The sequence below is a fragment of the Schistocerca gregaria genome, chromosome 9, assembly GCF_023897955.1.
Source record: "Schistocerca gregaria isolate iqSchGreg1 chromosome 9, iqSchGreg1.2, whole genome shotgun sequence".
Lineage (NCBI taxonomy): Eukaryota > Metazoa > Arthropoda > Insecta > Orthoptera > Acrididae > Schistocerca > Schistocerca gregaria.
Window position 1 is genome coordinate 235,018,550 of NC_064928.1, and position 26,437 is coordinate 235,044,986.

Below are 26,437 nucleotides of genomic sequence, written 5' to 3' on the forward strand. Positions count from 1 at the left end.
ATTAACCGCCACCTTAACCAGCACTGCCCCCTTCCTCTTACCCAATGTGGCTTCCGGCCTTCCTTCTCTGCCGACGACCAGCTCCTTAACCTTACCAATCTTCTTTCCCTCCAACTTAACGCCCATCGCTCTGCTTTCTTTGTTTCCCTTGATCTCCAGAACGCCTATGACTGTGTCTGGCATCCCGGGCTCCTTTTCAACCTTCAGACCTATGCTCTCCCCATCAACTTCGTCCGTCTCGTTGCTTCCTTACTCTCCCATCGTCCCTCCTATGTGGCTATCCACAATTCCAACTGCTGTACTTCCTACCTCTTTACCGGCGTGCCCCAAGGTTCCGTCCTTTCCCCTCTCCTCTATCTCCTGTACACTGCTGATATGCCCAAACCTCCCCCTCCTGTTCATCTTCTCCAGTTCGCTGATGACACCGCCTTCCTAGCCCTTTATCCTACCCTTCAATGTTGGTACCCTCCAAACCCCCCTTGACCAATTCACCACTTCGTGCAACCAGTGGTTCCTCTGTGTTAATCCCTCCAAACCCAGGCGATCATCATAGGCTGCACCACCCACTCCTTCCGCCTCCATGATTTCTACCTCACCATTTATGGCCGTCCTATCCACCTCACTCCTACCCTCAAATAACGGCCTCACACTCGACCGCCACCTCACCTGGACTCCCCATCTCCTTGCCATCCAAAGCAAAGCTCACAACAGCTTCCACCTTGTGAGACGCTTGTCTGGCCGGACGTGGGGTCTGTATCCTTCCACCATCCTTCACACCTACAAATCCTTGATCTGCCCCATCCTCTGTTATGCCAGCATCGCTTGGATTTCCGCCCCTCCCCAGTTCTATAAAGCCCTCCTAATCCTCGAACGCCATGTGCTCCTCCTCACCTTCCGCATCCACCTTCCGTCCCCCACGCGCATCCTCTACAACTTCATCCCCTTCTCCTTTTCCTTGAACACATCCGCACACTATATATTGTCCGCCACATTGATCCCCCTCACCCCCTGGTTTCTCCCATCCCCCAACCCCCAACCAGTTGCCGCACATTTACCGTTGTGTCCCACCCTCTCTTCATCTCCACACCCTCCATCTCCTTTCCCAACACAACTTCCACCATATATCCCTCCCGGATGATGAGCTTCGCCCTGACATCTACCCTTCCTACCAACTCTAACCCCATCTTCCTGCCTCCTCCTCAGGTCTCCCTCTCCTCCCCCTCCCTCCTACTGAGCGGCTTCCCCCCCTACTCCCCCTCCATCTCTTGTGCCTCTTTTCAGTGTCTCTGCGCTCCCTCCTGCCCTGTCTTCCCTCTTCCTCTCCCATCCCACGTGTCTCCTGCCTCTTTGTGAACCCACTGATTCCCCTCCTCTCTTCATACCGCCGCTTCCCCAGCTGCCTCATGCTCTCCCCTCCTTTTCCCTCTCTGACCTTTTCCCTCGGCGGGTCCCACATGGCAGTTTTATTCTTCGTCGTGTGTGCTCCAAGTGGGTTTTAAGTGTGTTGCTCAGGAGTGTTTTTACTACTGTGGCCGACTTTTAACCTGTGCTTGCGCATTCAATGTCTTCTCTGTGTTTTAAGAATCGCCAACTGTGTTTTTTTTAACTTTCTGGTGACTTTTTTACCTGTCCCCCATGAACGTCCCCATGTCAGTGTATATTTTATCTCCCCTTACTCTGTTTTGTGTTCCCCTTTTTTATCTCCTTATGTATGTATCATTTTATTCTTGTTTTAGTTGTAGTGTCACTCGGCTAAAGAGCGTCGGATTGTGCCGCTGACAGCCCTCGCCTGTCCTTATGGGGCAGGGGAATGAAATCACAATAAAGAAAAAGAAAAAACCAAAAGCTCTGCCAGTCAGTATAATCTCGCGTACGTCTGTGGACACATCGCCTCGCGTTAGACATCTTACTTTCATGTTCTGTGTATGAGTGAACGTGTTAGGTTTCCTTGTGACTCCGTTGTTTGGTCTTGTAGTTGTTCGTTCTGTCCTTCCTTGGCCGTGTCCGTCCTCTCCTGTTGTGTTGTTGTTTGCGGGCTTCTCCGCGGGTCCCGCCGCGCTTTCTGTCATTTCAACCCTACAACCGTCCCGGTCGCACTTACAACAGAGAGAATCGAAGCATCTGTGATGTGGTGCTACAGACGAATGTCGAAAATTTGGTGGAGTTATAAGTGAAGGAATGAGGAGGTTCTGTACAAAATCGGAGGGGAAAGGAATATGTGGAAAACACTGATAAGGAGAAGGGACAGGATGATAGGACATCTGTTAAGACATCATGGAATGACTTCCATGGTATTAGAGGGAGGTTTAGAGGGCAAAAACTGTAGAGGAAGACAGAGATTGGAATACATCCAGCAAATAATAGAGGATGTAGATTGCTGCTCTGAGATGAGGAATTGGTCACAAGGTGAATCAAACCAGTCCCAAGACTGATGACAAAAGAGAGAGAGAGAGAGAGAGAGAGAGAGAGAGAGAGAGAGAGAGAGAGAGAAACTAAACACGATTTCCTTTTGCAACTCGGCTATGATAACAATGATACACAATGTCAAGCATTCTGACAAGAATTGAATGACAATGTAAACTAAATAACACTGGGAAGGATTGATTATAGAGTGAAGGCTTTCACGGCAGGTGTTGTCATCACTTAACACTTCCGGGGTGAGATGCCGTGGTGCATACATAAAACTTGTTACATGGACCCATCGGTAAGAGGAACTGGATGCCTTCCTGTTATATCCAAGAATTCAATTCACTATGGAAAAGGAAATCGATGATCACCTGAACTTCTTAGATGTGACTGTAATCAAACAAGACGATGGATCATTGGGTCATAAGGTTTTCAGAAAAGGCACATACACACACTGATCGTTATCTGCAGAAAGAATCTGACCACCACCCAAGACATAAAAGAGGGGTGATTAAAACATTACTAGACAGGGTGCACAAAATATGTGAAACAGCTCACTTAGATGATGAGATTGAACACCTTAGAGCGACCTTCAAGAAGAAGGGCACAGAGAGGGCACTAAACCCTAGACTGACAGCCAGGACGGAAGAGAATCGTCACCAACCCAAGGCGAAAGTGTTCTTACCATTCATCAGTAAGGTCACTGACCGAATTGGAAAAATGTTAAGCAAGTACGACGTGGAAACTGTTTTCAGACTCACCACGAAAATAAAAGAATGTTTAAGGGGGGTAGTACGTCAAACGGGCCGACTTGGAGCAGCAGAAGCACCACAGGACATTTTAATTTCCACTGTCTATACTTTTACAAATAAATTCATAAAACTTTGTCAGCATGACCAGGAAGGATTCAGAATTCACACTCATAGCAGAGGAAGTTCGAAAACACAACGACGTAATTTTTTTACATGTAAAATTTCATCATTTTTTCACTTACTGAAGGCAGCATTTTTTGCTGTAGGTACACTTTTCTTCATAAGTAAGAGAGATGGTTCGATGAATTTTTGACAGCATACCAACCAAACTTAAAGGTGTATCTATTAAAAGCTGTGGTAAAAATTGAGATAATTAACTACAAAATTGGTGTTTTTTGTAAACATGAAGTTTAAAACACAACAGATCATTCGTCTTTTCATAAATTAAATGAATTCTAGAGTTTCATACACCTGTAAGTATGGTATATATGCTGTGAAAAATTTATCGAACCATTTCTCTTACTTACGAAGAAAGGTGTACCTATAGCAACAAATGCAGCCATTAGTAAGATAAAAAATAATGAAATTTCACACGAAAAAAAGTTCTTTTGTCATGTTTTCGAACTTCCTCTGCTATCAGTGTGAATCCCGAATTTTTCCTGGTGTTACTGACAAAGTTTTATGACTTTATTTGTAAAAGTGTAGACACTGGAAATTAAAATGTCCTGTGATGCCTCTCCTGCTCCAAGTCGGCCCGTGTGACGTCCTACCCCCGTTAAGATCCACAAAAGATAAACGACATCCTCTAGCTACACCAGGTGTGTATAAAATTCCGTGCAGTTGTGGAAAGGATTATATGGGCATAACAAAAAGAAACGTCAATACCCGTTCGGGTGAACATAAAAGGAACTGCTGCCTCGGACATATTGATAAATCGGCTGTAGCGGAACATGTGTTTCAGGAAGGTGATCATGAAATAAAGTTTAGTGACGACCGTCATAGCGAAGACGTCGCATTATTATGCGTGAATGTACAGAGAGGCCATTGAGATTGCCAAACACAGCAATAATTTCAATAGGAAAGATGAAGGCATTAAGCTGGATCAGATATTGATGTGAGCATTGCAGCAACAGCGTGACAATCGATTAATTTCAATTGAGAAAGTTGGCAATATCAGAGGTCATAGCACAGCCGACGTCACGTGATTGACAGCGGCGCCCTCTGGATGGCTTATATATACGGCGCTCACTCGAGCTCTCATTGCAGTTCTCCCATTGTCCTCGGAGGATGTGTTGCACCGTAGAAGGCGAAATGTCAGGGGAGAGTTTTATGTATAGACCACGGCATCTCAGCCCGGAAGTGTTGAGTGATGACTGGGAAGGTTTGTGCTGTCCTGTCAGGGTCGCCAGCTGCCATAGCTGGACTGCTGTTTCACGACTTCTTGAGCTTGCCGCCCTCCTGGAACAGCGCCGAGAGGACCTTCCTGGTGAGGAGGTACAGAGCTGAGGACGCGGCAGCGGCGGCCAGCAGGAGGAAGGCGATGACGTCGAGCAGCCAGCGCTGGAACCAGTGGAGGTCTAGCGAGGCGCAGCGCAGGTGGGGCGCCCCCTGGTGCCTCAGGGCGTACTCCGTCCACCAGACGGCCGTCTCCAGGGCTGTCTGCGGCCTGTCGCGGTAGATGGCCGACAGCCGCTTCATGCGCTGCTCGTAGCTGGGGGCAAAAACAGGTTTGGTTCACAACCGTGCTATCGGCAGTAGTTATTCATAGACATAGACACTATGCAAAGAAGAAAAGTTTAATCGAATTTGCAACAAAGTACGAGGGTCACTCCAAAAGAAATGCACACTATTTTTGTAAAAATACGGTTATCATTCTGCACTTGTAAAGGTTTTACAGTGTGTAGATACATCCTTCGTGTTTGTTTTCAAACTTTGTTCAACCTGTTCCCGTGAGTGCCGCCGTCACAGCATGTCTTCGAGATGGCTGCTACACTTGACGTGCGTCAGAAGCAACGTGCTGTCATAGAATTCCTGTGCTGTGAAAACGAGACAGTGGGAAACATCCACAAGAAGGTAGTAATAATGGCGTGTGACGAGGGCCTCCCGTCGGGTAGACAGCTCGCCTGGTGCCAGTCTTTCGATTTGAAGCCCCTTTTTCGACTTGCGCGTCGATGGGGATGAAACGATGATGATTAGGACAACACCCAGTCCCTGAGCGGAGAAAATCTCTGACCCAGCCGCGAATCGAACCTGGGCCCTTAGAATTGACAGTCTGTCGCGCTGACCACTCACTACCGGGGGCGGACCACAAGTGGTTAAAAAAGATGTATGGAGATGCTGCAGTCGATCGCAGTACAGTTAGTCGGTGGGCAAACAGGTTACGTATGAAAGCAGGACAGCAATATTGAGGATTGTTCTCGCATCAGCAGGCCTCATACTGCACGCACTCCAAACAATGTGCAGAGAGTTAACGAACTGGTGACTGCTGATAGACGCATCAGCATCACAGTGAACGGATTGTCACGCTACGTTGGGATAGGGGAAGGATGTGTTTGCAGAATACTGAAAGTGTTGGTGTTAAAAAAGGTTTGTGCCAGGTGGGTTCCCAGGATGTTGACAGTGGCTCACAAAGAATCAAGAAAAACGGTACGCAGCGACCTTTTGGAATAGTATGAGAATGGTGGAGATGAATTTTTTGGAAGAACTGTGACAGGTGATGAAACATGGCTCCATCATTTTTCACCAGAGACAAAGAGGCAATGAATGGAGTGGCAGCATGCAAATTCACCCGAGAAAAAAAAATCCAAATCACACCTTCTGCTGGAAAAGTTATGGCTACGGTTTTTTTCGATTCCGAAGGACTCTTGCTTGTAGACATCATGCCAAGTGGAACCATCATAATTCTGATGCATATCTGACGACACTGAAGAAACTTCAAGCTCGACTGAGTCGTGTTTGACCACATCGGCAATAGCAGGATATTTTGCACGACAATGCACGGCCACATGTCAGTCGAAAAACCGTGTAAGCGATCATAAAACGCGGATGGACAACACTCAAACACCCACCTTACATTCCTGACCGGCCTCCATGTGACTACCATGTCTTTGGGAAACTGAAAGACTCTCTTCGTGGAACAAGGTTTGAAGATGATGACTCCCTTGTGCACGCTGCCAAACAATGGCTCCAACAGGTTGGTTCAGAATTTTCCCGTGCCCGTATACGGGTGCTGGTTCCAAGATGGCGTAAGGCAGTTGAGAGGGATGGAAATTATGTGGAGAAATGAACTTATTGGTCCTAAAGAATGTATCTACACACTGTAAAACTTTCAAACATGTAGATAAAAGACGGACTTTTTTTAAAAAATAGTGTGTATTTCTTTTGGAGTGACCCTCGTAATTCAGGTATAAGTGAAGTCTTATTTTACTCCTGTTTTCATCTCATTTCGGAGCAATTAGCAAGTCACACGCCTGTTGAATTACCTCCCCAACTAGCGTTGGCACCAGAGCATTCCTGCGACGGCACAGGGCTCGAGTGTCTGGTAGTCTGACGAACACAGCAACTCGCTGGGCCTAGGTGTGGCCATGTGCCACTTCAGTGAGCGAGGCACAGCTGAGTGGAGGAAGCGGCATCATATTGCAGCCAGTACTGGAGGCTGCCAGCAGCCACTGACCAGGCTCGTCATATGGCGCCAGACCGTGCTGAACTGGCTGGTTGGATCCATTTGTGTACGAGGATGGCTGGCCAAGGGAGATGACTGTTGATCGTGTCCATGTGTAGCTGGAGATCGGAGGGTCGATATTGTCATCAGAGGGACCCAAAGTTGAGACTTTGGGTATTAAGACGGCCGCCAGAAGGCTAGCAGCTTTCTCAGAGGACAGCAAGCGGCACGAGGTTGTTTCTGAAGAAAAGCAGCGAGGCAGTTTGGGGGAATCTGCTGTAAGGGCTTGCTGTGGCTCACTATCCACATGGGACATCAATCCCAGTATGCAGATGCAGGACACTGCTCGACTTAGTGCATCCAGGGGCTGCAACACGGCCGCAAATGATGTTAGGTCTGGTGTACGGATTAGGCTACTGTAGTTAACTGTGGTTGTGCCAGTTGTGTTCAGGGGAAGTCTTTGATAGGGAGGTTGAACTATGCAAGAGATCACGTTGCAGCTCCACTGAGGCATGTCACCTAGTGTATTAAAGCTTGATAATGTGTAGATTATTGTTTGCTCCATTCAATAAATTTTCATTTCTCATTTATTGTGTTTATGATTATCAGCAGGTAATCTAGGTTCTCTTGATATTTGTTTTTATACTTTTAGGAGTGGGCCAGCCTTTGTTGGCGCATATTTTATGATAATATATTATGGGCCAAGATTTGACTACTGCGTGCCTTTTTCGTCATCGTCTTGATTCAAATGGCTCAGAGCACTATGGGACTTAACTTCTGAGGTCATCAGTCCCCTGGAACTTAGAACTACTTAAACCTAACTAACCTAATGACATCACACACATCCTTGAAGGATTCGAACCTGATACCGTAGCGGTCGCGCGGTTCCAGGCTGTAGCGCCTAGAACCGCTCGGCCACCCCGGCTGGCCGCCATCGTTTTACTGTTGTTTGTTACTTATGGTGGATTGCTTATCTCCTGTTACTCTATGCTTGAAGAAATTCAAAGAACCGGAACACTTTACCACGTGTCTTACTAATTTCAGCACTGAATACTTTACTTATCTTACCTTGTGCATGTGCTCCGACTTATTGAGTTTACTTAAGCAATATGTTACAAAACCTGTTAATGACTTTCGGCCATACAGCCAGAGACACTTTCTGCTTCTAGCGTTACCTGCGCTATGATGATGATGATGAAGTACCATACTCCGTGACGGAGCGTATGTGAATGATGCGGTAGACCCGCACCGTCATACTAGGCAAGGTCCTAGTGGAGGTGGTTTACCATTGCCTTCCTCCGACCGTAATGGGGATGAATGATGATGATGATGATGATGACACAACAACACCCAGTCATCTTGAGGTAGGAAAAATCCTTGACCCTACCTGCGCTATATTATACACAAAAAAGGGAAATAATTCTCCCAAGCAAAGATGATACACAAGTTTCCTGGCAAGCCAGTTACTTAAAAACTTGACACAGGGAATCATGCACATTACGCAATTAAAATAATGATATGCACTGATCAGGCAGAACATTATGATAACCGACATGTTATTGACATAAGCCCGTCCAGGAGATAGCAAAGTAACCTGGCGAGCGATGACTGATAGTCAGACACACGCATGGTGCATCTAGCATTAGTGAGCGTGCTGTCCGTTGTAAGGTGTCAGGCAAATCCAACACCTTCCACGAAAACCCTGACATGATAGCAAATCTGGCAGTATGTCACATAGCTCCGAATAAATCCTGACATTAAATTCACCAAAGTAATAGGATCAACGAGTGAGCAAATGGAATACCACAGACTAACACAAAAACGCCTGAATGCATGTTATACCTTCCCACCGTGAAACAGACGAGGTTCCGAGGGGAGAAACGAGAACAGAAGCCGAGAGCAGAGCCATCTAAGCTAGAAGGCCTTACAATAAGGGACGAATAACCACATCTCCCGCCAACCGCCAAGAAAACCCCTCAGCTCATGTTAAAAGATAGAGCCCTCCAGAAGAACAGTATACATCGTACGAGAACACTAAAAGGGCCACACCCGCTGCAGGTTTTAGCGTGAGCCTATACGCTTCTCTGTTATGTAGCAAACATTACAAAACATTGCCCCACCATGAAAAGTATAACGTATCTCATTGGATACACAGAATTTTTGTAGGCGGAGCTTAAGGTTAACATTGAGACCCTGATTGGTTAGTTGAAAACACAGCCAGATAACTTTCTTTTTAAACCAACTTCGGTACATTGTAGTAAAGAGAAGTTAGAGAGAGTTTCTTCCGAGACAGTGAGGTGTGTGGGGTTGCGCCGCCCGCCGCTCCCTGACGCTGCCTAACCACCAACAAGGTAATGAACGCATGCGATGCTGCATAAGAGCGCATAAAGCTTCACTCAGAACTGCAGAAGTCTCATTTGTACATCCCCTTTTTGCGTAATACTAGTGTCGATCGTCAATTAAAGCTCATGGTATTCACATTTGGTACTGGAAGTAAAAATCTGAAACGCGATGATTTTTCTGGTATATAATTATTGACAAGTCATATCAGCCACTACAATTTATGACAAGTAGAATAAGTAATTAAAGATAATTGAAGGTCACTGTAGACCATTTTGATAGTTTTCTCCTTCATGAAAGTTAATTTAAACTTAGATTATAGATGTGATATGGCATAGGTCATCCTTCGATCCATTGTAGAGCTTGGAAACCCATTCAGGGAATATTCGTTCATATTTTTGTTGAACACAGTTGGTTTTTATCATCCTGCATTAAAATATTTCCTTCTATCAATAGTGCAATTTACAAACAATGTTTTGTGAGTAGAATAAAAATTCCAGTGGTAAAGTTAACTGCTTTTTCGACGTTATTTTACCAGCTAACTAAAAATAGGAAAGCCTTGAACCCCTGCCACTAAATTTAGTTAGTATTAAGATTGTTTTACAGGGAGTGTAGTGGAACTGACGCTGAAATCATTAAGTATTTGATTATATCATCGCTAGTCTCACTGAACTCTTCTGAACTCTACATGTCATGTGTGGTCTGGCGTCTCTTTACCAGCAACAGGTCCCAGGTTCAAACTAGTCAATTCCCTAAAAAACACGCTCAGAGGGTCGTTGCGCGAAAGTGGTAGGGAGACACGACTTAGAACAAACAGACACCATGCAGAATGTTAGAGAATGGCGACCCTGCCATGACGGTAAAATACCATGTTTGAAGGTCGTCCACATGCCTAACGAGGTCAGAAAAATATCCTGTTGAAAAATTTGCGTAACGAAAATTTTCTTCTGAAAGGCATAAATAGTCGAAAACAGTAGCTGCAGCGATAGATAGGAAGTATTAATTAGAAAGTGAGACATTCTAGCAGAGACAATAGCATAATTAAATTAGGAATTTTAATATTGTTAGAATTAAGTTTTCTCTCCAATGCAAGCGCACAAGTGGCGGATACATTGTTGACAAGTTGGTTTTGATCCAACAAGTAAGTGAACGAATTGTCAGTCTTAGGTATAATAAGTGTGAAGTCGTGTGAACAAAAAGGCGTGAGATCGTATGAGCGCATGTTAACGCGAAGTAGGGCGCTTGAATTGCTTTTAAAATAGGAAATAAGGGAATCGGAAAGATTAGCAATGGCAGATGGAGACCTTGATCGAATTGAGGTAGACACCCAGCTTGAAGACGGACAGAGAGAGGACAGTACAACTGACGATGCAGTACCGCGAGAAATAGGACAGATAACGTACCATAACGAGGATAATGTACACCAAGGCAAGAAAACGTAGGTCGGCATACGACGGATGAGCAGGGAAGTAGAGAGACAGTCGATGAGGTTTCTAACTTGCGTTTTGAATACGTAGAACCCATAGTACAAGTAATCAGAGCTCCCTCACAACAGAGTACAAGGAATTCGAGCAGAAACGTGTCACCGCACAGTTCAATGCAATCGGTTGCAAACCAACACTTGGGGCGAAAATACAGAGCGTAGGACGTCGGAAGGAAACGCAACAGGACCAACCAATCTGGCAGAATTATTACAACAAATGACAGAAACCATGAAAAGGCAAAACAAAGAAATTGCGAACCAAATTCAAATTGAGAATGCAGAAACCACGAAACAAATGCGTGAGATTAAAGAACAAAACAAAAAAAAATTCAAGACGAGGCAAAAGAATCCCCAGAAGTGATAGGAAATTTAATAACAGGTCACAATCAATTAAGAACAGACATTGACAAGGTACATGTGGACCTACAAACATTGCTTAATGACACTCAGGACGAGATCAAAACATTACGTGAGAGGTCAAGAAACTAGAGAAACAGATAAACGTAATTACTAGACAATCAGCAGGTACAGCGCGTGAAATTGTTGAAAACAGTGTGTTACCCAAACGTATCACAAAAGCAGTGCTGAAAAGATATGATAATCGCATAGTCAAAATAGAAGCGCAAACGAAGCAACAATTTCAGAAATTGCGAACAGAGTTGTTGCAAACCATTGAAGAGCGTAGTGAACAGGATCGAACAAGCACAGAGTCTGCAACCACATCCGTATCTGTAACAGCACCGGAAAAACAAGCAATTAACGGAGATATCATGCATTTTCGATTCCAATGACAGGCGGAAAGTAACATAAGTGAAATCAGACAGCCTGCACAGCAACAAACACGTTTCGAAATTCTTGATGAACAAAAGGCACTACAAACACATGCGGAACCACAAATGTATGTTTCAAGACAGTTTGGATCGTGCAAGGAAGCGGCAAGGTTAGCCAGACAAGATACCCAACCAATACGTGACAATGGAAAGCCAGGTCGCGAAGAGTACAGTGCAATGCATTCAGCTACATGTTCACAACTGATGGAAGAAAATTATTGCGTATCACTTCAACGATATAACGCAAGGGCAGGCGAAAGTTACAGTGGAGAATATCCAATGGATCCACCACAATCTGAAAGAACAATGGGAGAAATGATCAGAAACAAAAGTGGCGAAGAATCGCGAATTTCATATGAAACCATGAAGAAGTACGACGACGATCATTTCCTCACAGTCAGAAAATTTCAACACTTGCGAGAAGGAAACTCATTACATCCACAGACTTTTATTCATCAATTCCGAGTAGGATTACCAGAACACTGGACGCTAGCACACAAATTAGACTTGATATGTGCACACATGTCAGGAACAATCGCAGAAACCATGCAGAATGTTGCAGCGACATGCCGATGGTATGAAGATTTCAGAGAGAAGTTTCTCTCACGATATTGGTCCATCGAAGCACAGAACAGAGTGAAGTACGAATTATTACAGAACCCATATTTTGAAAAATCAGGAGAGAAGAGTCCCGTGAAATTTTTCGAAGTAATGGCAAAGAAAAATCAATGCTTAGATGTACCATACAGTGACGGAGAGTTGATTAAATTGTGCGCGATGAAGTTACCTTGAAATACCAGCAATCATTAGCAGGACGCGGAGACAATGACGTCGAAGCATTTAAAGGTATTCTAAGGGAACTACAGTTTATATTTTCGGAAGATAACGCGAGAAAAAGACGAAGCACACGTCAAAACGAAAGCAAAAAGCAGTGGAATCCACAAGACACAGTACGAAGAAATAATAATTACGAACCACGTGATAATTTCGTACCAAGAAACAACAGATTTCAACATAGGAACGGTTATGGATTTAGAAGAGATTATGATAGTAACTACACTCCTGGAAATTGAAATAAGAACACCGTGAATTCATTGTCCCAGGAAGGGGAAACATTATTGACACATTCCTGGGGTCAGATACATCACATTGATCACACTGACAGAACCACAGGCACATAGACACAGGCAACAGAGCATGCACAATGTCGGCACAATGGGGGACAGATCAGGAGATCTTGCTGGCCAGGGTAGTTGACTTACACCTTCTAGAGCACGTTGGGTGGCACGGGATACATGCAGACGTGCATTGTCCTGTTGGAACAGCAAGTTCCCTTGCCGGTCTAGGAATGGTAGAACGATGGGTTCGATGACGGTTTGGATGTACCGTGCACTATTCAGTGTCCCCTCGACGATCACCAGAGGTGTACGGCCAGTGTGGGAGATCGCTCCCCACACCATGATGCCGGGTGTTGGCCCTGTGTGCCTCGGTCGTATGCAGTCCTGATTGTGGCGCTCACCTGCACGGCGCCAAACACGCATACGACCATCATTGGCACCAAGGTAGAAGCGACTCTCATCGCTGAAGACGACACGTCTCCATTCGTCCCTCCATTCACGCCTGTCACGACACCACTGGAGGCGGGCTGCACGATGTTGGGGCGTGAGCGGAAGACGGCCTAACGGTGTGTGGGACCGTAGCCCAGCTTCATGGAGACGGTTGCGAATTGTCCTCGCCGATACCCCAGGAGCAACAGTGTCCCTAATTTGCTGGGAAGTGGCGGTGCGGTCCCCTACGGCACTGCGTAGGATCCTACGGTCTTGGCGTGCATCCGTGCGTCGCTGTGGTCCGGTCCCAGGTCGACGGGCACGTGCACCTTCCGCTGGCCACTGGCTACAACATCGATGTACTGTGGAGACCTCACGCCCCAAGTGTTGAGCAATTCGGCGGTACGTCCACCCGGCCTCCCGCATGCCCACTATACGCCCTCGCTCAAAGTCCGTCAGCTGCACATACGGTTCACGTCCACGCTGTCGCGGCATGCTACCAGTGTTAAAGACTGCGATGGTGCTCCGTATGCCACGGCAAACTGGCTGACACTGACGGCGGCGGTGCACAAATGCTGCGCAGCTAGCGCCATTCGACGGCCAACACCGCGGTTCCTGGTGTGTTCGCTGTGCCGTGCGTGTGATCATTGCTTGTACAGCCCTCTCGCAGTGTCCGGAGCAAGTATGGTGGGTCTGACACACCGGTGTCAATGTGTTCTTTTTTCCAATTCCAGGAGTGTATAATTCACCCAGGAACTATTACAGAGGGAATAATGACAACAGGAACAGGTATTGGACAACCAATAGACTGACAAATTATCGACAAAGAAACCACTATCAACAAGCTGAACAAGAAAAGAGAATACAGATAGAAGAGGTGGAGGTAAGACCACCAAACCCCGAAAAACGTTCGAATTGACAGCTAAGCGCCCAAACCAAAGAGAATGACGCACCGACCCAGGATAATTGCAGCACCTTGAACAGAATAGTAAATACCTTATAACGAGAAGAGAAGAAGGAAGAAAGAAAACCGCAGGGACGAGATGAAAACGAAAACAGGAAAATAACAATATCGTGTTGGGATGAAATTAATCTGGAGAACACTGACAAGGAAGATGAATTACCAAAGGCATGCACAACGAATGTAGGAGGAAAGGATGAAGAAATGAGTATTGCAGAGCTACTTGAGATGGAAACCAGGTTCAAATGGCTCTGAGCACTGTGGGACTTAACATCTTAGGTCATCAGTACCCTAGAACTTAGAACTACTTAAACCTAACTAACCTAAGGACATCACACACATCCATGCCCGAGGCAGGATTCGAACCTGCGACCGTAGCAGTCGCGCGGCTACGGACTGAGCGCCTAGAACCCCGAGACCACCGTGGCCGGAAACCAGGGAAAGCGAATTCAATGAGGATATTGCACAGTCGACAGAAGTTGAAAATAAGTTACTAGTGGACACACAACCCATCGTATATAAAGAAGGAAATTATGAAGCGATAATTAGAGAATTTAGATGCGATTATGTGGAAGTAGTGACAATGAAGGAGAAGATATACGAGGAAGAGGAAAAAGTAGAGGATGTTGAAGAAAGCATAAATGACAGAAGAAATAGGGAAGAGGAAATAAAAGAGAGAGAAGTAGCAGTCGGAGCTTATCCTACAGAAAGCTCGAATTCACAGGGGAAAGTCCTGAAAAGATTCATGTATGATTCAGTGAAGGATTCGTTGATGCAAGAAGAAGAACAGAACCAACCATTTCAAATTCAACCAGTTCTGAAGGCCATGGTAAAACATATCCCAGTCAATATTGCAACTGATAGTGGAAGTGAACTGACCGTGATCTCTGAAAATGTATTCATGCAGTGTAATGCCAATGAGGAATTGCCAGTTCTGAAAACATGTAAGATTAAAGTAAGAGGTCCTATTATAAACAATGCTGCAGAAGTTACGGGACAAACTAGGTTAACTCTTTCGTGCCAAGGTCAGAAGATCGAAGCCAACTTCGTGATTATACCTAAACTAACTGTAGATTTCATTATAGCTGCATATTTTTTAAATGAGAGACGAGCGATAATAGATGTGGAGATAGGTAGCGTAACATTCAGGAATGTCACACTTCTCTTTGAGCAAAAGCTAAAATTAAAAGAAATACTAGTTATGAACAAACAATTAAGAATGATGCGAGATAAAAAGGATGAAGAATTAGAATGGTATGCACAAAATGGGGAATTGCCTCAACTCATGTTAGAAGTCCCTAAAGAAATTGACGAAAAATTTCAAGAAGTTCAAGTAAATAATCAGCACAATATTTAAAGTTCATGTTGCAGATAAGATCGTGAGGAGAAAGAAGAATGAAGAGAGAGGTAGGTGGGAAAATGAAAGTAGTTTTAATAAAAACAAAAACAAAAATAACACCATTAGTAGCATAGCTTATGGTGAAGGGATAAAACATAGATAGTGTAAGAGCATGAATACTAAAATGCTATACACGATGACACTACACAAAAATAAAAAACGAATTTGAGGATTCTTGTAGAAGTTAAGACTCGAATTATCTTAGAATTGTAACATGGAAAGGACGCTGAAATTTGTAAAGCTTTTTAAAAGGTGTAAAACAATGTAGGTACTAGACATATGTTACATGATTATAAGTAAAACTTTTTGTAACAACCATTGTAAAAAAACTCCATCAAAAACCCGATACAACAACCCACAAGTTGCAAGGAGAGAAGTATCAAGAAAAAAAGAACGTAATTAGCAAGACACGATTCATACAAGGCAGAAGCGTCAAGAGAAGGGAAACGACAGCGAGACCAACAAAGAGCACTTGTATACAAAGTTGGCAGTAAATGTACTGGTAAAGGGATCCGTGCAGGAGCAGACAAACACCGGACTTTCGCCGCTCGTAAGCACCGGGACGCCCAGACTCAGCGGTGCGAACAAAAAAACGGCCCGATGAGTAGACCGCTTAGGCAAACCACCATTGGAAAAAAAATATGTGTAAAAGTCACACTACTGCTATTAAACAGCAGGCTGATGGACGAAATTGAAGAAAACTTCCACAAAGTAGAAATGACACATCTAAACAATTTATCAAACTGTTACTAGGAGGAGAACTTCCAAGCGACTATTTATCAATAAATATTCCCATATCCTGCCCGGAGAAGAACCAAGAATCAAGTAAGACGCAGAGAAAGAGCAGGAAGAACCGAAGTTGAAGGTTCGCATGATTGAGACCAAGAAAGAAGATGGGTGAAGAATAGATGACATACCTTCCCAAATCCCTATCCTATTGTAAACTAGTCGTCTGCGAAGTATTATAACGAACAACGATCGCTTACAGCGACACATAACGATGACTTTCATGCATACAGAGCCAGTAAATCACGAGATACCACACTCACAGCTCCATTCCATTATGGGACCTCCACAACAGCAATACAGCGTTGCAAAGGCAACAAGAAACGACGAACAAAGCTGTACATCAAATACCTGCCCACATCCATCTCGCTCAAGTCCCTCAACTTCGTGCAAAAACATTCGTCAACCTCATTCATAGACATTCACAGAATAATGAAAATATGTGAAATTATATGATTTAGGAATTGTGCAAAAGACACATGTGAAAAAGTAAATAAGTAAAGCACACCAGACAGCTAATAAACTACAAAATAACAGTCATTGACCATGGACTTAAGTAAAAATTAGACTATCGATAAAAATAACTCATTACTTCTGAAATGGACAGCGTATAAAGCTCAAAAGTAAGACATAATAAACACTAATACTATATGCTACTTATTTTCTCTTCATAAAAATAAAAGAATAACTATATTTTACTTATTTTCTCCTTATAAAAACATAGAATAAAAAATTATCTTATGGGATGTTTCCCTTTTTTAACATTTGTACCATTTGTTAGGATAATATCTCAATACTTATGTATGTATATTTCTTTGTCAAAGCAATTCTTGGAAATAATTCTTATTTGTTAGTGTAACAATGCTGAAATGAGTGTATAGAAACAAAAACATTTTTCTTGTACATCATATTTAGAAAATGTTTTAGGAATATTTTTTACTTAATTACTACATTTATAAAAAAATATTTCTAAGAAAATCGATGTGAAAGACTCCTCACTTTCTATAGCAAACTTCTTAAAAAAAAACTTCACACTTAAATAAATAAAGAAAATAATTAAAAATTAATAATGATAATAGCATAAAAATATTCTTCTCTAGTCAATATAAACATATTTTTGTAAATAATGTGGAAGAATATGAAAATATAAATTAGTACTGTGAACCAGCATAGAATTAGAATAACATGGCTGAACAGTAGGCAACAAAATTTAGATAAAGGAATAATTTTTGACTGAGTTAGACAAGGATTCTATCATTGCCTAACTTCAGTGCAAAAATTAAGTTCGAAGGGTGGTGATATGTAAGCTGTCAGGCAAATTCGACACCTACCATGAAAACCCTGACATGATAGCAAATCTGGCAGTATGTCAAATAGCTACTAATAAATCCTGACATTAAATTAACCAAAGTGATACAATCAACGAATGAGCAAATGGACTACCACAAACTAACACAAGAACGCCTAAATACATGTCATACCTTCCCACCATGAAACAGACGCAGTTCCGAGGAGAGAAACGAGAACAGAAGCCGAGAGCAGACTCATGTAAGCTAGAAGGCCCTACGATAAGGGATGGACACCCACATCCCTCGCCGAACGCCAAGACCACCCCTCAGCCCATGTTAAAAGATAGAGCCCTCCAGAAGAACAGTATAGATCTTACGAGAACACTAAAAGCGCCTCACTAGCTGTAAGTTTTAGCATGAGACTGTACACTTCTCTGTTACATAGCGAACATTAAAAAACATTGCCCCACCACGAATAGTATATATCTCAGAGGATGGACAGAATTTTTGTAGGCGGATCTTAAGGTTAACATTGAGACCCTGACTGGTCACTTGAAAACACAGCCAGATAACTTTCTTTTTAAACCAACTTCGATGAATTGTAGTAAAGAGAAGTTAGAGAGAGTTTCTTACGAGACAGTGAGGTGTGTGGGGTTGCGCCGCCCGCCGCTCCCTGACGCTGCCTAACCACCAACAAGGTAATGAACGCATGCGATGCTGCATAAAACCGCATAAGACTTCACTCAGAACTGCAGAAGTCTCATCTGTACATACTAGTGTCGATCGTCAATTATAGCTCATGGTATTCACATTTGGTACTGGAAGTAAAAATCTGAAACGCGATGATTTTTCTGTTATATAATTATTGAGAAGCCACATTAGCCACTGTAATTTATGACAAGTAGAATAAGTAATTAAAGATAATTGAGGGTCACTGTAAACCATTTTGATAGCATTCTCTTTCACGGAAGTTAATTTAAACCTAGATTATAGATGTGATATGGCATAGGTCATCCTTCGATCCATTGTAGAGCTTGGAAACGCATTCAGGGAATATTCGTTCGCATTTTTGTTGAACGCAGTTGGTTTTTACCATCCTGTATTAAAATATTTCTTTTTATCAATAGTGCAATTTATAAACAATGTTTTGTGAGTAGAATAAAAATTCCAGTGGTAAAGTTGACTGCTTTTTCGACGTTATTTTACCAGCTAACTAAAAATAGGAAAGCCTTGAACCCCTTCCACTAAATTTAGTTAGTATTAAGATTGTTTTACAGGGAGTGCAGTGGAGCTGATGCTGAAATCATTAAGTATTTGATTATATCATCGCTTGTTTCACTGAACTCTTCTGAACTCTACATGTCAAGTGCGGTCTGGCATCTGCTTACCAGCAACAGGTCCCAGGTGCAAACTAGTAAATTCCCTAAAAAACACGCTCAGAGCGTAGTTGCGCGAAAGTGGTAGGGAGACACGAAATAGAACAAACAGACACCATACAGAATGTTACACCGTATGTAGAATGGGGACTAATTAACAAGTCCGAGTTTGGCCAAGGGGAGATTGTGATGGCCCGGAGCGTTTTGGAAACTGCGCGACTTCTCAGGTATTCGAGGAGTGCTACGGTGAGTGTCTTCAACACGTGGCGAAACCACGTCCAGACGTCGTGGGCTTGGGTGGCCACCCTTACAACAGGTATCAGACATCGCAGGCTGGACATACTGGTAAAAAAGGACTGACGGCGAACTGCGGCACAACAAATGACTTTAATGATGGGCAGAGTACAATTGTACTCGAACACAAAGTTCACCGAGGACTCCTAACGATCGGCCTGCACAGCTGAAGTCCCGTGCATGTGTCAATGCAAATAACACAACATTGACAGCTACATCTGAAATGAGACAAAAAAACATCGGCACTGGAAGTTGCCGCAGTGGCAACGCAGTGCACTGTCTGATGAATCCCGATACCTTCTTCATCATGCCGACGGGACGATGCGAGTCCGTCGTCTTCCAGGGTAAAAGCTCTTTGACATCTGTACTGGTGAGACAAGCTGTGCGGATCATTCACGTGGGCGTCCATGCGTTGAGTGGAGATCGTGCAAGGCACTATGACGGCCAAGGACTATCGTACACTGGTTGCAGACCACGAACAATCCCTTATGACGATCGTGATTCCCGACGGCAGTGGCATTTTTCAGCAAGACAGTGCGCGATGTCACAAGGCGAGAAGTGTGGGGGAGTGGATCGAGGAACCCAGTGGCGAGTTTCTATTGATGCGCTGGTCTCACAACTCGCCAGATCTCAATCTGATCGAAAACATTTGGGATGTGGTTGAATACGGCGCCAGAGCTCATGGTCCCCACCCCGGAATTAACGGGAATTAGGTGACTCGTGTGTGCAGATGTGGTGCCTCCAGCGACCCATCCAGGTCTCATTGCTTCCATGCCGCGACGCGTCGCCGCTCTCAGCCGTGCCAGAGCTGAACATACTGGCCATTACGTTGAAACGTCCCTTTAGAAAAAGTAGTGAATTACTGTACTGGTAAACCCCTTACGTTAATTGATTTTCAAACAGCTGAGCAAAACGGAACGTACTCAGACATTTCTGCAACGCATTCTGACTTTCAATAATCCCTACAAGAGAATGGCCCTGACTATACGTTTCACAAATCACTTACCTCACAAAAATCTTCGTTACTCGAACTATTGCAATACAGCGAGCGCTACTACTTCCAGCTAAATGAAAGATTCAAACTACTGAAGGCACTAACTACTGATATGCATAGCTAGTAAGTGAAAGATTTCGATAGAGAACAAACTATGTATTTACCTTAATAGTGTTCCAAAGTCATAATATATATCTATCAGCCCATGATATCCAATATTACAAATTTAATCTTTTTGATGGACACACGTCCAGATCGTCCGCTCTCAAAATTGCACCATCTCTATCCCCACATCCACCACTGCTGGCGGCTCACCTCCAACTGCGCAACGCTACGCGCTGTTAACAGCCAACTGCCCAACACTACAATAGCATATACTCCAACAATGCTAACCAACCACAGCCTTCACACAGCACAGTCAGTGATTTTCATATAGAGCGCTACGTGGCGTTACCAACATAAAAATCTAAACAGCCTACTTACAACGTAGGTGGTCATAATGTTCTGGCTGATCAGTGTCAGAAGCAAACAGCACTTTGTGGTGTGCGTACTGTAAGACCTCCGGTACACACACCATCAGATTATTTCACTTGTCCCTCTAACGAAGTAGGTGAGTGTGAGCAAAATGTCTCGTGGTCTTATCGTGGCGTGTTTGTCTTCTGCCGTTAGGTCAGACAATAGAAATCTCACTTGCACGCTTAGAGTAGCAGATTGACGGTGACCAACTTGAAACAGAACTTGATTAATTTTCACACACATTTATTAAAATAATACAAATCATAGACATAACGTAACTGGATTCTGGACGCTGTTTACAATTCACAATCTGAAGTTCCTTTGGTCTTGGTACGTTAATCTTATTCTCACATATCTCTGATGCTTGACAAAGTGTCTATACATTTCTCTTCATGGCTATGTGCAGGAAAATGATAATCTTATTAGGCGCAGACTGAAACTTGACTATAGACTGGTACAGACTAATGCAAACTGACTAATCGGAGGTCTGTACACTCGTTATAATACCTCACGCATTCAAGTATCACTGCGCGAGTGTGATCCACAAGGAGAAAAGGTTCTGCGTTAGCAGCAATCTCATTGGCTGCGTTACATATTAATACGCGGATCGGCAGAAGCAGAATTTGGTCCGTCTCTAAGACAGCGCCATCTCGTAGTGCGAAGACGGACCAGTGCTGCACCTGCGCTGTTGTGCTTAGCGGAGCGCTCTCTATTGGGAAAGTTATGTATGCGCTGACTATGCGGAACTATGCACACAACAAAAATGGTTCAAATTACTCTGAGCACTATCGGACTCAACGTCTGAGGTCATTAGTCCCCTAGAACTTAGAACTAGTTAAATCTAACTAACCTAAGGACATCACACACATCCATGCCCGAGGCAGGATTCGAACCTGCAACCGTAGCGGTATCGCGTTTCCAGATTGCAGCGTCTAGAACCGCACGGCTACTTCGGCCAGCACTTATACACATTTCAGTACTCTTATTCAACCTCGTTCATGAGGAGAAGACATCAAAGACGTTAACTAGTGTGCGCTTTTGAAATAGAGTGTAACAGAAATGGTGATCAGCAATTATTTTCGGTGTGTTGCCAAGAGCTGAGTTGCAAGTAAATCATAAGAAACTATCGCGATATTTATTACACAGAAATCCAACTTTCCGTACTCGTCAGACGAGTAGACAAAACATAAATTCAGATGGAACATAACTTCAGATCGCAAGACATACATCTAAAGCGTTGCAGCTTACAGTTCTTAATCCATGATTTGACAAGAGGCACTAGTAGAGAAAATGAACACTAGCTCCGGACGAGCAAGGGAAGGCCAACGAAGAAGAACCTTAAGAGGTTGTCAATTAATGTGACGCTGTTAGGAAAGCGACCTGTTATGGTAATACAGGGGCACGAAATCGAACCTAACCAGAGGCATCGAACACAAAGTGGCCGCGATGAATCAACATATCCCGAGACAGTCCAGCAATGAGTTCCGATTTAAAACTGTTTGGCATCTATCTTGAACTCTCACGTGGTATAATGTCCGCCCCCGGTAGCAGAATGGTCAGCGTGACGGATTCTCAATCCTCTGGGCCCGGGGCTCGATTCCCGCCTGGGTCGGAGAATTTTCTCCGCCCAGGGACTGGGTATTGTGCTGTCCTCATCATCATCGTATCATCCTCGCCGACTGAAGGTCGCCCAAGTGGCGTCAAATCGAAAGACCGTCACCCGGTGAACGGTCTGCATACATTTACAGTATGACTTTATGCATTTGGTCGTTTACTAGTCGATACTTATGAATATTATATTATTTGTGATAATAAAAATTAGTTGACTGCCAAATAACATTGTAAATTTAATAAAAGTTCATCCGATTACACTTATTTTTCCCATTATAAGCCGGCTAGTGTGGCCGGGCGGTTCTAGGCGCTTCAGTCTGGAACCGCGCTGCTGCTACGGTCGCAGGTTCGAATCCTGCCTCGGGCATGGATGTGTGTGATGTCCTTAGGTTAGTTAGGTTTAAGTAGTTTCTAAGTCTAGGGGACTGATAACCTCAGATGTTAAGTCCCATAGTGCTTAGAGCCATTTGAACCATTTTTGAACCCATTATATCAACTATAATATAAATAGTAAAAAAATGACTGTGTTGAAATTAAAAAAAAAAAACTGACGAACTCGATCCAGCGATCCAGCGGCTTGAACGCCAACCACTTAAAAAAAAAGTTCTATATTGTTCGCTGAATTTGTTCAGAGCGGACGTCCCATGACACCCGTTCAATTTGTTCGTTGATCCGTTCGCTCAGTTTCTTTATTGTAAAGGAAGCTAACGCTCTGGCCGAACACGCTTTTTTGTTTGTTTTTGTAAATCTCATTTTGTTCGCTTCATCCGCTCGGGGCGGGCGTCGTGAGACATCGGTTTAAGTTCGTTATTGATCGATTAACTCAGTTTTTTTTTATTACAGAGGGCAGCTAACCGTCTGACCGAACAAGCAGAGCTACCGTGCCGGCACCACCTGGCTGCAGCTGCTTCATGGTATAAATGGCCACGCACGTATATATATATTCGACGACTGAAATTATCTTGTGATTTTCTCAATAACGTTTGAGAAGTACGCGCTGCAGCTTACACATTTTGTTGTCCTCATGAAGTACTACGATTGTACGAAGTTTGCAGTAAATCCGCACACCTGTGGTTCATCACACAAGGAAAGCATCCCGAAATCAGACAACTGTTGCTATAACAAGCTCTAAGGAAGACATATCTGCAGCGTTGTACAGACAAAAGGAGTCACCATAAAGGCACATCCTCAGCCTGTGGCACATCTGTACTAAGACCGGGTCACTTTTATCCGACAAACAAATATCAGAGTACTAAAAACTTAAGTAGCAATTAACATCGAAATTGCAACCAAAACACATTCTACATCATACGAGAGGAAAGAAAATCCTGTAGAAGCATTAGACAGCACTCAGAGATCACTCAGTGGAGAGGTCCCATCTTCTAATCGACCGGACGGAGTGTAACCCACAACCGCCACTCACCATGCAGCGGCGGCTCCTTTTGGTGCGTTGGGCAGGCAAGTTCTTTGCAGCTCCGATTTCGCCAGCGTACGCTACTGTGCTCGTCTGCCTCTGGAACGTCTTTTCTGTTAGGAATCCGTGTGAAACGCGTTCTGGTGTCACTCGATGCGGAGCAAGTAGAACCGCAAATCCAAGGTGTTACCCGTCTGCCGCCCTGGTTACCGCAGAGACCCAGAGTGATTTTAGATTTGGCACGGTACAGGGGGGATTACACTCCGTTTTCAGTTTTTAATCCGACATTTTCTGACGTTTTGTCTGACCGCCACAACTGTTTGTTTTGTTTACGGGTTGGTGCACAACCGGGGGCCACAGTCGGTTGCTCTGATATTTTCCGATCCTCTCCTCAAGATGCGATTGCCTCAACACTTTACTGTTATGGACACAGAATTATATGCGATCTCGCGGGCACTGGAGCAGATGAGACGTTCTTCCGGCGCTAGCTCTCCAGTCTGTTCTGATTCTCTGAATGACCTTCACTCTACAACGTTTGTACCCAACAGACAAAGTAGTCCAGAATATCGATGTGCAGAACTGTAGACCTATATCTCTAACGTCGATCAGATGTAGAATTTTGGAACACGTGTTATGTTCGAGTATAAAGACTTTTCTGGAGACTAGAAATCTACTCTGTAGGAATCAGCATGGGTTTCGAAAAAGACGGTCGTGTGAAACCCAGCTCGCGCTATTCGTCCACGAGACTCAGAGGACCAAAGACACGGGTTCCCAGGTACATGCCGTGTTTCATGACTTCTGCAATTCGTTAGATACAGTTCCCCACAGTCGTTTAATGAACAAAGTAAGAGAATATGGACTATCAGACCATTTGTGTGATTGGATTGAAGAGTTCCTAGATAACAGAACGCAGCATGTCATTCTCAACGGAGAGAAGTCTTCCGATAAAATGCGCCGACAAATGAGCCTGCTAAAATCAGATGAAGGCACACAACAAGAAGCTGTCCGAGGCTGGAGGACCGCAGCATTGGCCGCGGCATCTGCAGCTTCGTTCCCAGGGATACCGACATGGCCAGGAACCCACATAAAGGTTTATCAAAACTAGACATGAGTGTCTTATTTGGGAGTTCCGCGATCGTTCGTTAAATAAAATATGGCGTTTCAGTCTTCGATTGCTATTCTTTATTTTCAATCAATTACCGGTTTCGGGCTAGCTGCCCATCTTCAGATCAGTTAGACAAAGTTAAAAATGTAATTAGTAAGAGAGATACAGTCAGTGATAGAAATATCTTAGTTTACAAAAAGAAATTTTGGAACGTATTAAATGCCAACATACCATATGTTGTCGTTACAGAGTAACCTGTCCGTACTGAACACACGGTTAACTGTCATAAGTAAAGTAAATTTCAATCTGTTAAAACATTATATCGCAGTTTTTGTAAGAGTAACCTGATTGGTAACAGTAAAATTGCCCTCTACCTATAACAATTATACATCTGTCATTATTTCACCGTATATATTACTGGCAAATATTCTTCTTAATAAAACAATTTTTAAGCTAATAACATGAATAATCTTTTTGAGTGGACCATGAAACATTAATTTAAATTTTCTTTATAAATAAATATATAATTAAAATGTAGATATTCTTCCGAAAACGTCCGTTTCCTCTTCTTTGTTTTGATTGGTCGTGGAGTGGATTCCCCTACGTCAGAACGTATACAACGCCACGGCGAGTCGTCTTCCGTCGCGCCCAATTCACCTCGCCGCCAGTGCGCTGAGGGCCGTTCCGCTAAAAAGGTAACCGGAGAACCGACGTCCACCAGCTGCTGAAGACAGCGTTGGATCCGGTGCACGAAAGGGTGAACCGGATACGGATCACTGAGGCTCTGGATGGCGCTCAGGGAATGATAGCAGATGACATAAGCAGAATGTAAAGAACAGCCTGATAGAGGGCAAATAGCTCAGCTGTGAAGACCGAACAATGGCCATGGAGCCGGTATTTGAAACTGTGTGGTCTGACAATAAAAGAACACCTGACATCGTCATTGGTCTTAGAGCCATCTGTATTAATGAAGACCGTATTAATGAACTTCGAACGAAGTTCGACAAACCGCGAGCGGTATACCGAAGCTGTGGTGACAACCTCCTTTGGGAGCGAGCTGAGGTCAAGGTGAACGCGAACCTCAGCCTGGATCCTAGGTGGCGTCTGGCTCTCGCCCACTCTAAAGGTTTCTGTGAGTGAAAAATCAAGGTGCAGAAGGAGGCGACGAAGGCGAGCTCCAGGGGGTAGCAGGGCAGATACATACGACCCGTATTGACAGTCGAGAGAGTCATCAAAAAAGGAACGGGTGGTCGGACGGTATTTCGCGCCGGCAGGTTAATGGCAATTCACCGACTTCAGCATGAAGACTCTTGACGGGACTAGTATAGAAAGGTCCGATCGCAAGACGTAACCCCCGATACAGTGTAGAAATATAGGACGACCAGAAAAGTCCGGTCATTGGTGCAGGAACGGGCAGTTTATGCTGTACGTCAGTTAATGTAACGCACTGCGCGCAAAGAGGCGGAGAGAATCTTCACTATTTGCATAAACCGCTGGAAATAGTACGAACCGTAAATTACATAGGAGTAACCATCCGTTATATCTAAAGTGGAGCGGCCACCTGAAATCATTTACAGGAAATGCTGTCACGCTGGAATTCCCTCAGAGTCTTAAATAAAATGAAATTCATCCACGAAACAAATAACTTTGAAAACTCTTGTTTAGCCGGCTGT

General features: G+C 44.0%; 1 protein-coding gene across 1 annotated transcript in view; it reads right to left on the minus strand.

Moving 5' to 3' along the window:
* Positions 1–1,929: 1,929 nt before the first annotated feature.
* LOC126292138 (UDP-glucosyltransferase 2-like) overlaps positions 1,930–26,437 on the minus strand; it is an 85,847-nt gene continuing 61,339 nt past the window's right edge. The window contains exon 5 of the mRNA XM_049985975.1: positions 1,930–4,869. Within this exon, the coding sequence (XP_049841932.1) occupies positions 4,590–4,869 (280 nt within the window). The 3' untranslated portion in view covers positions 1,930–4,589. The remainder of the gene's footprint in view (positions 4,870–26,437) is intronic.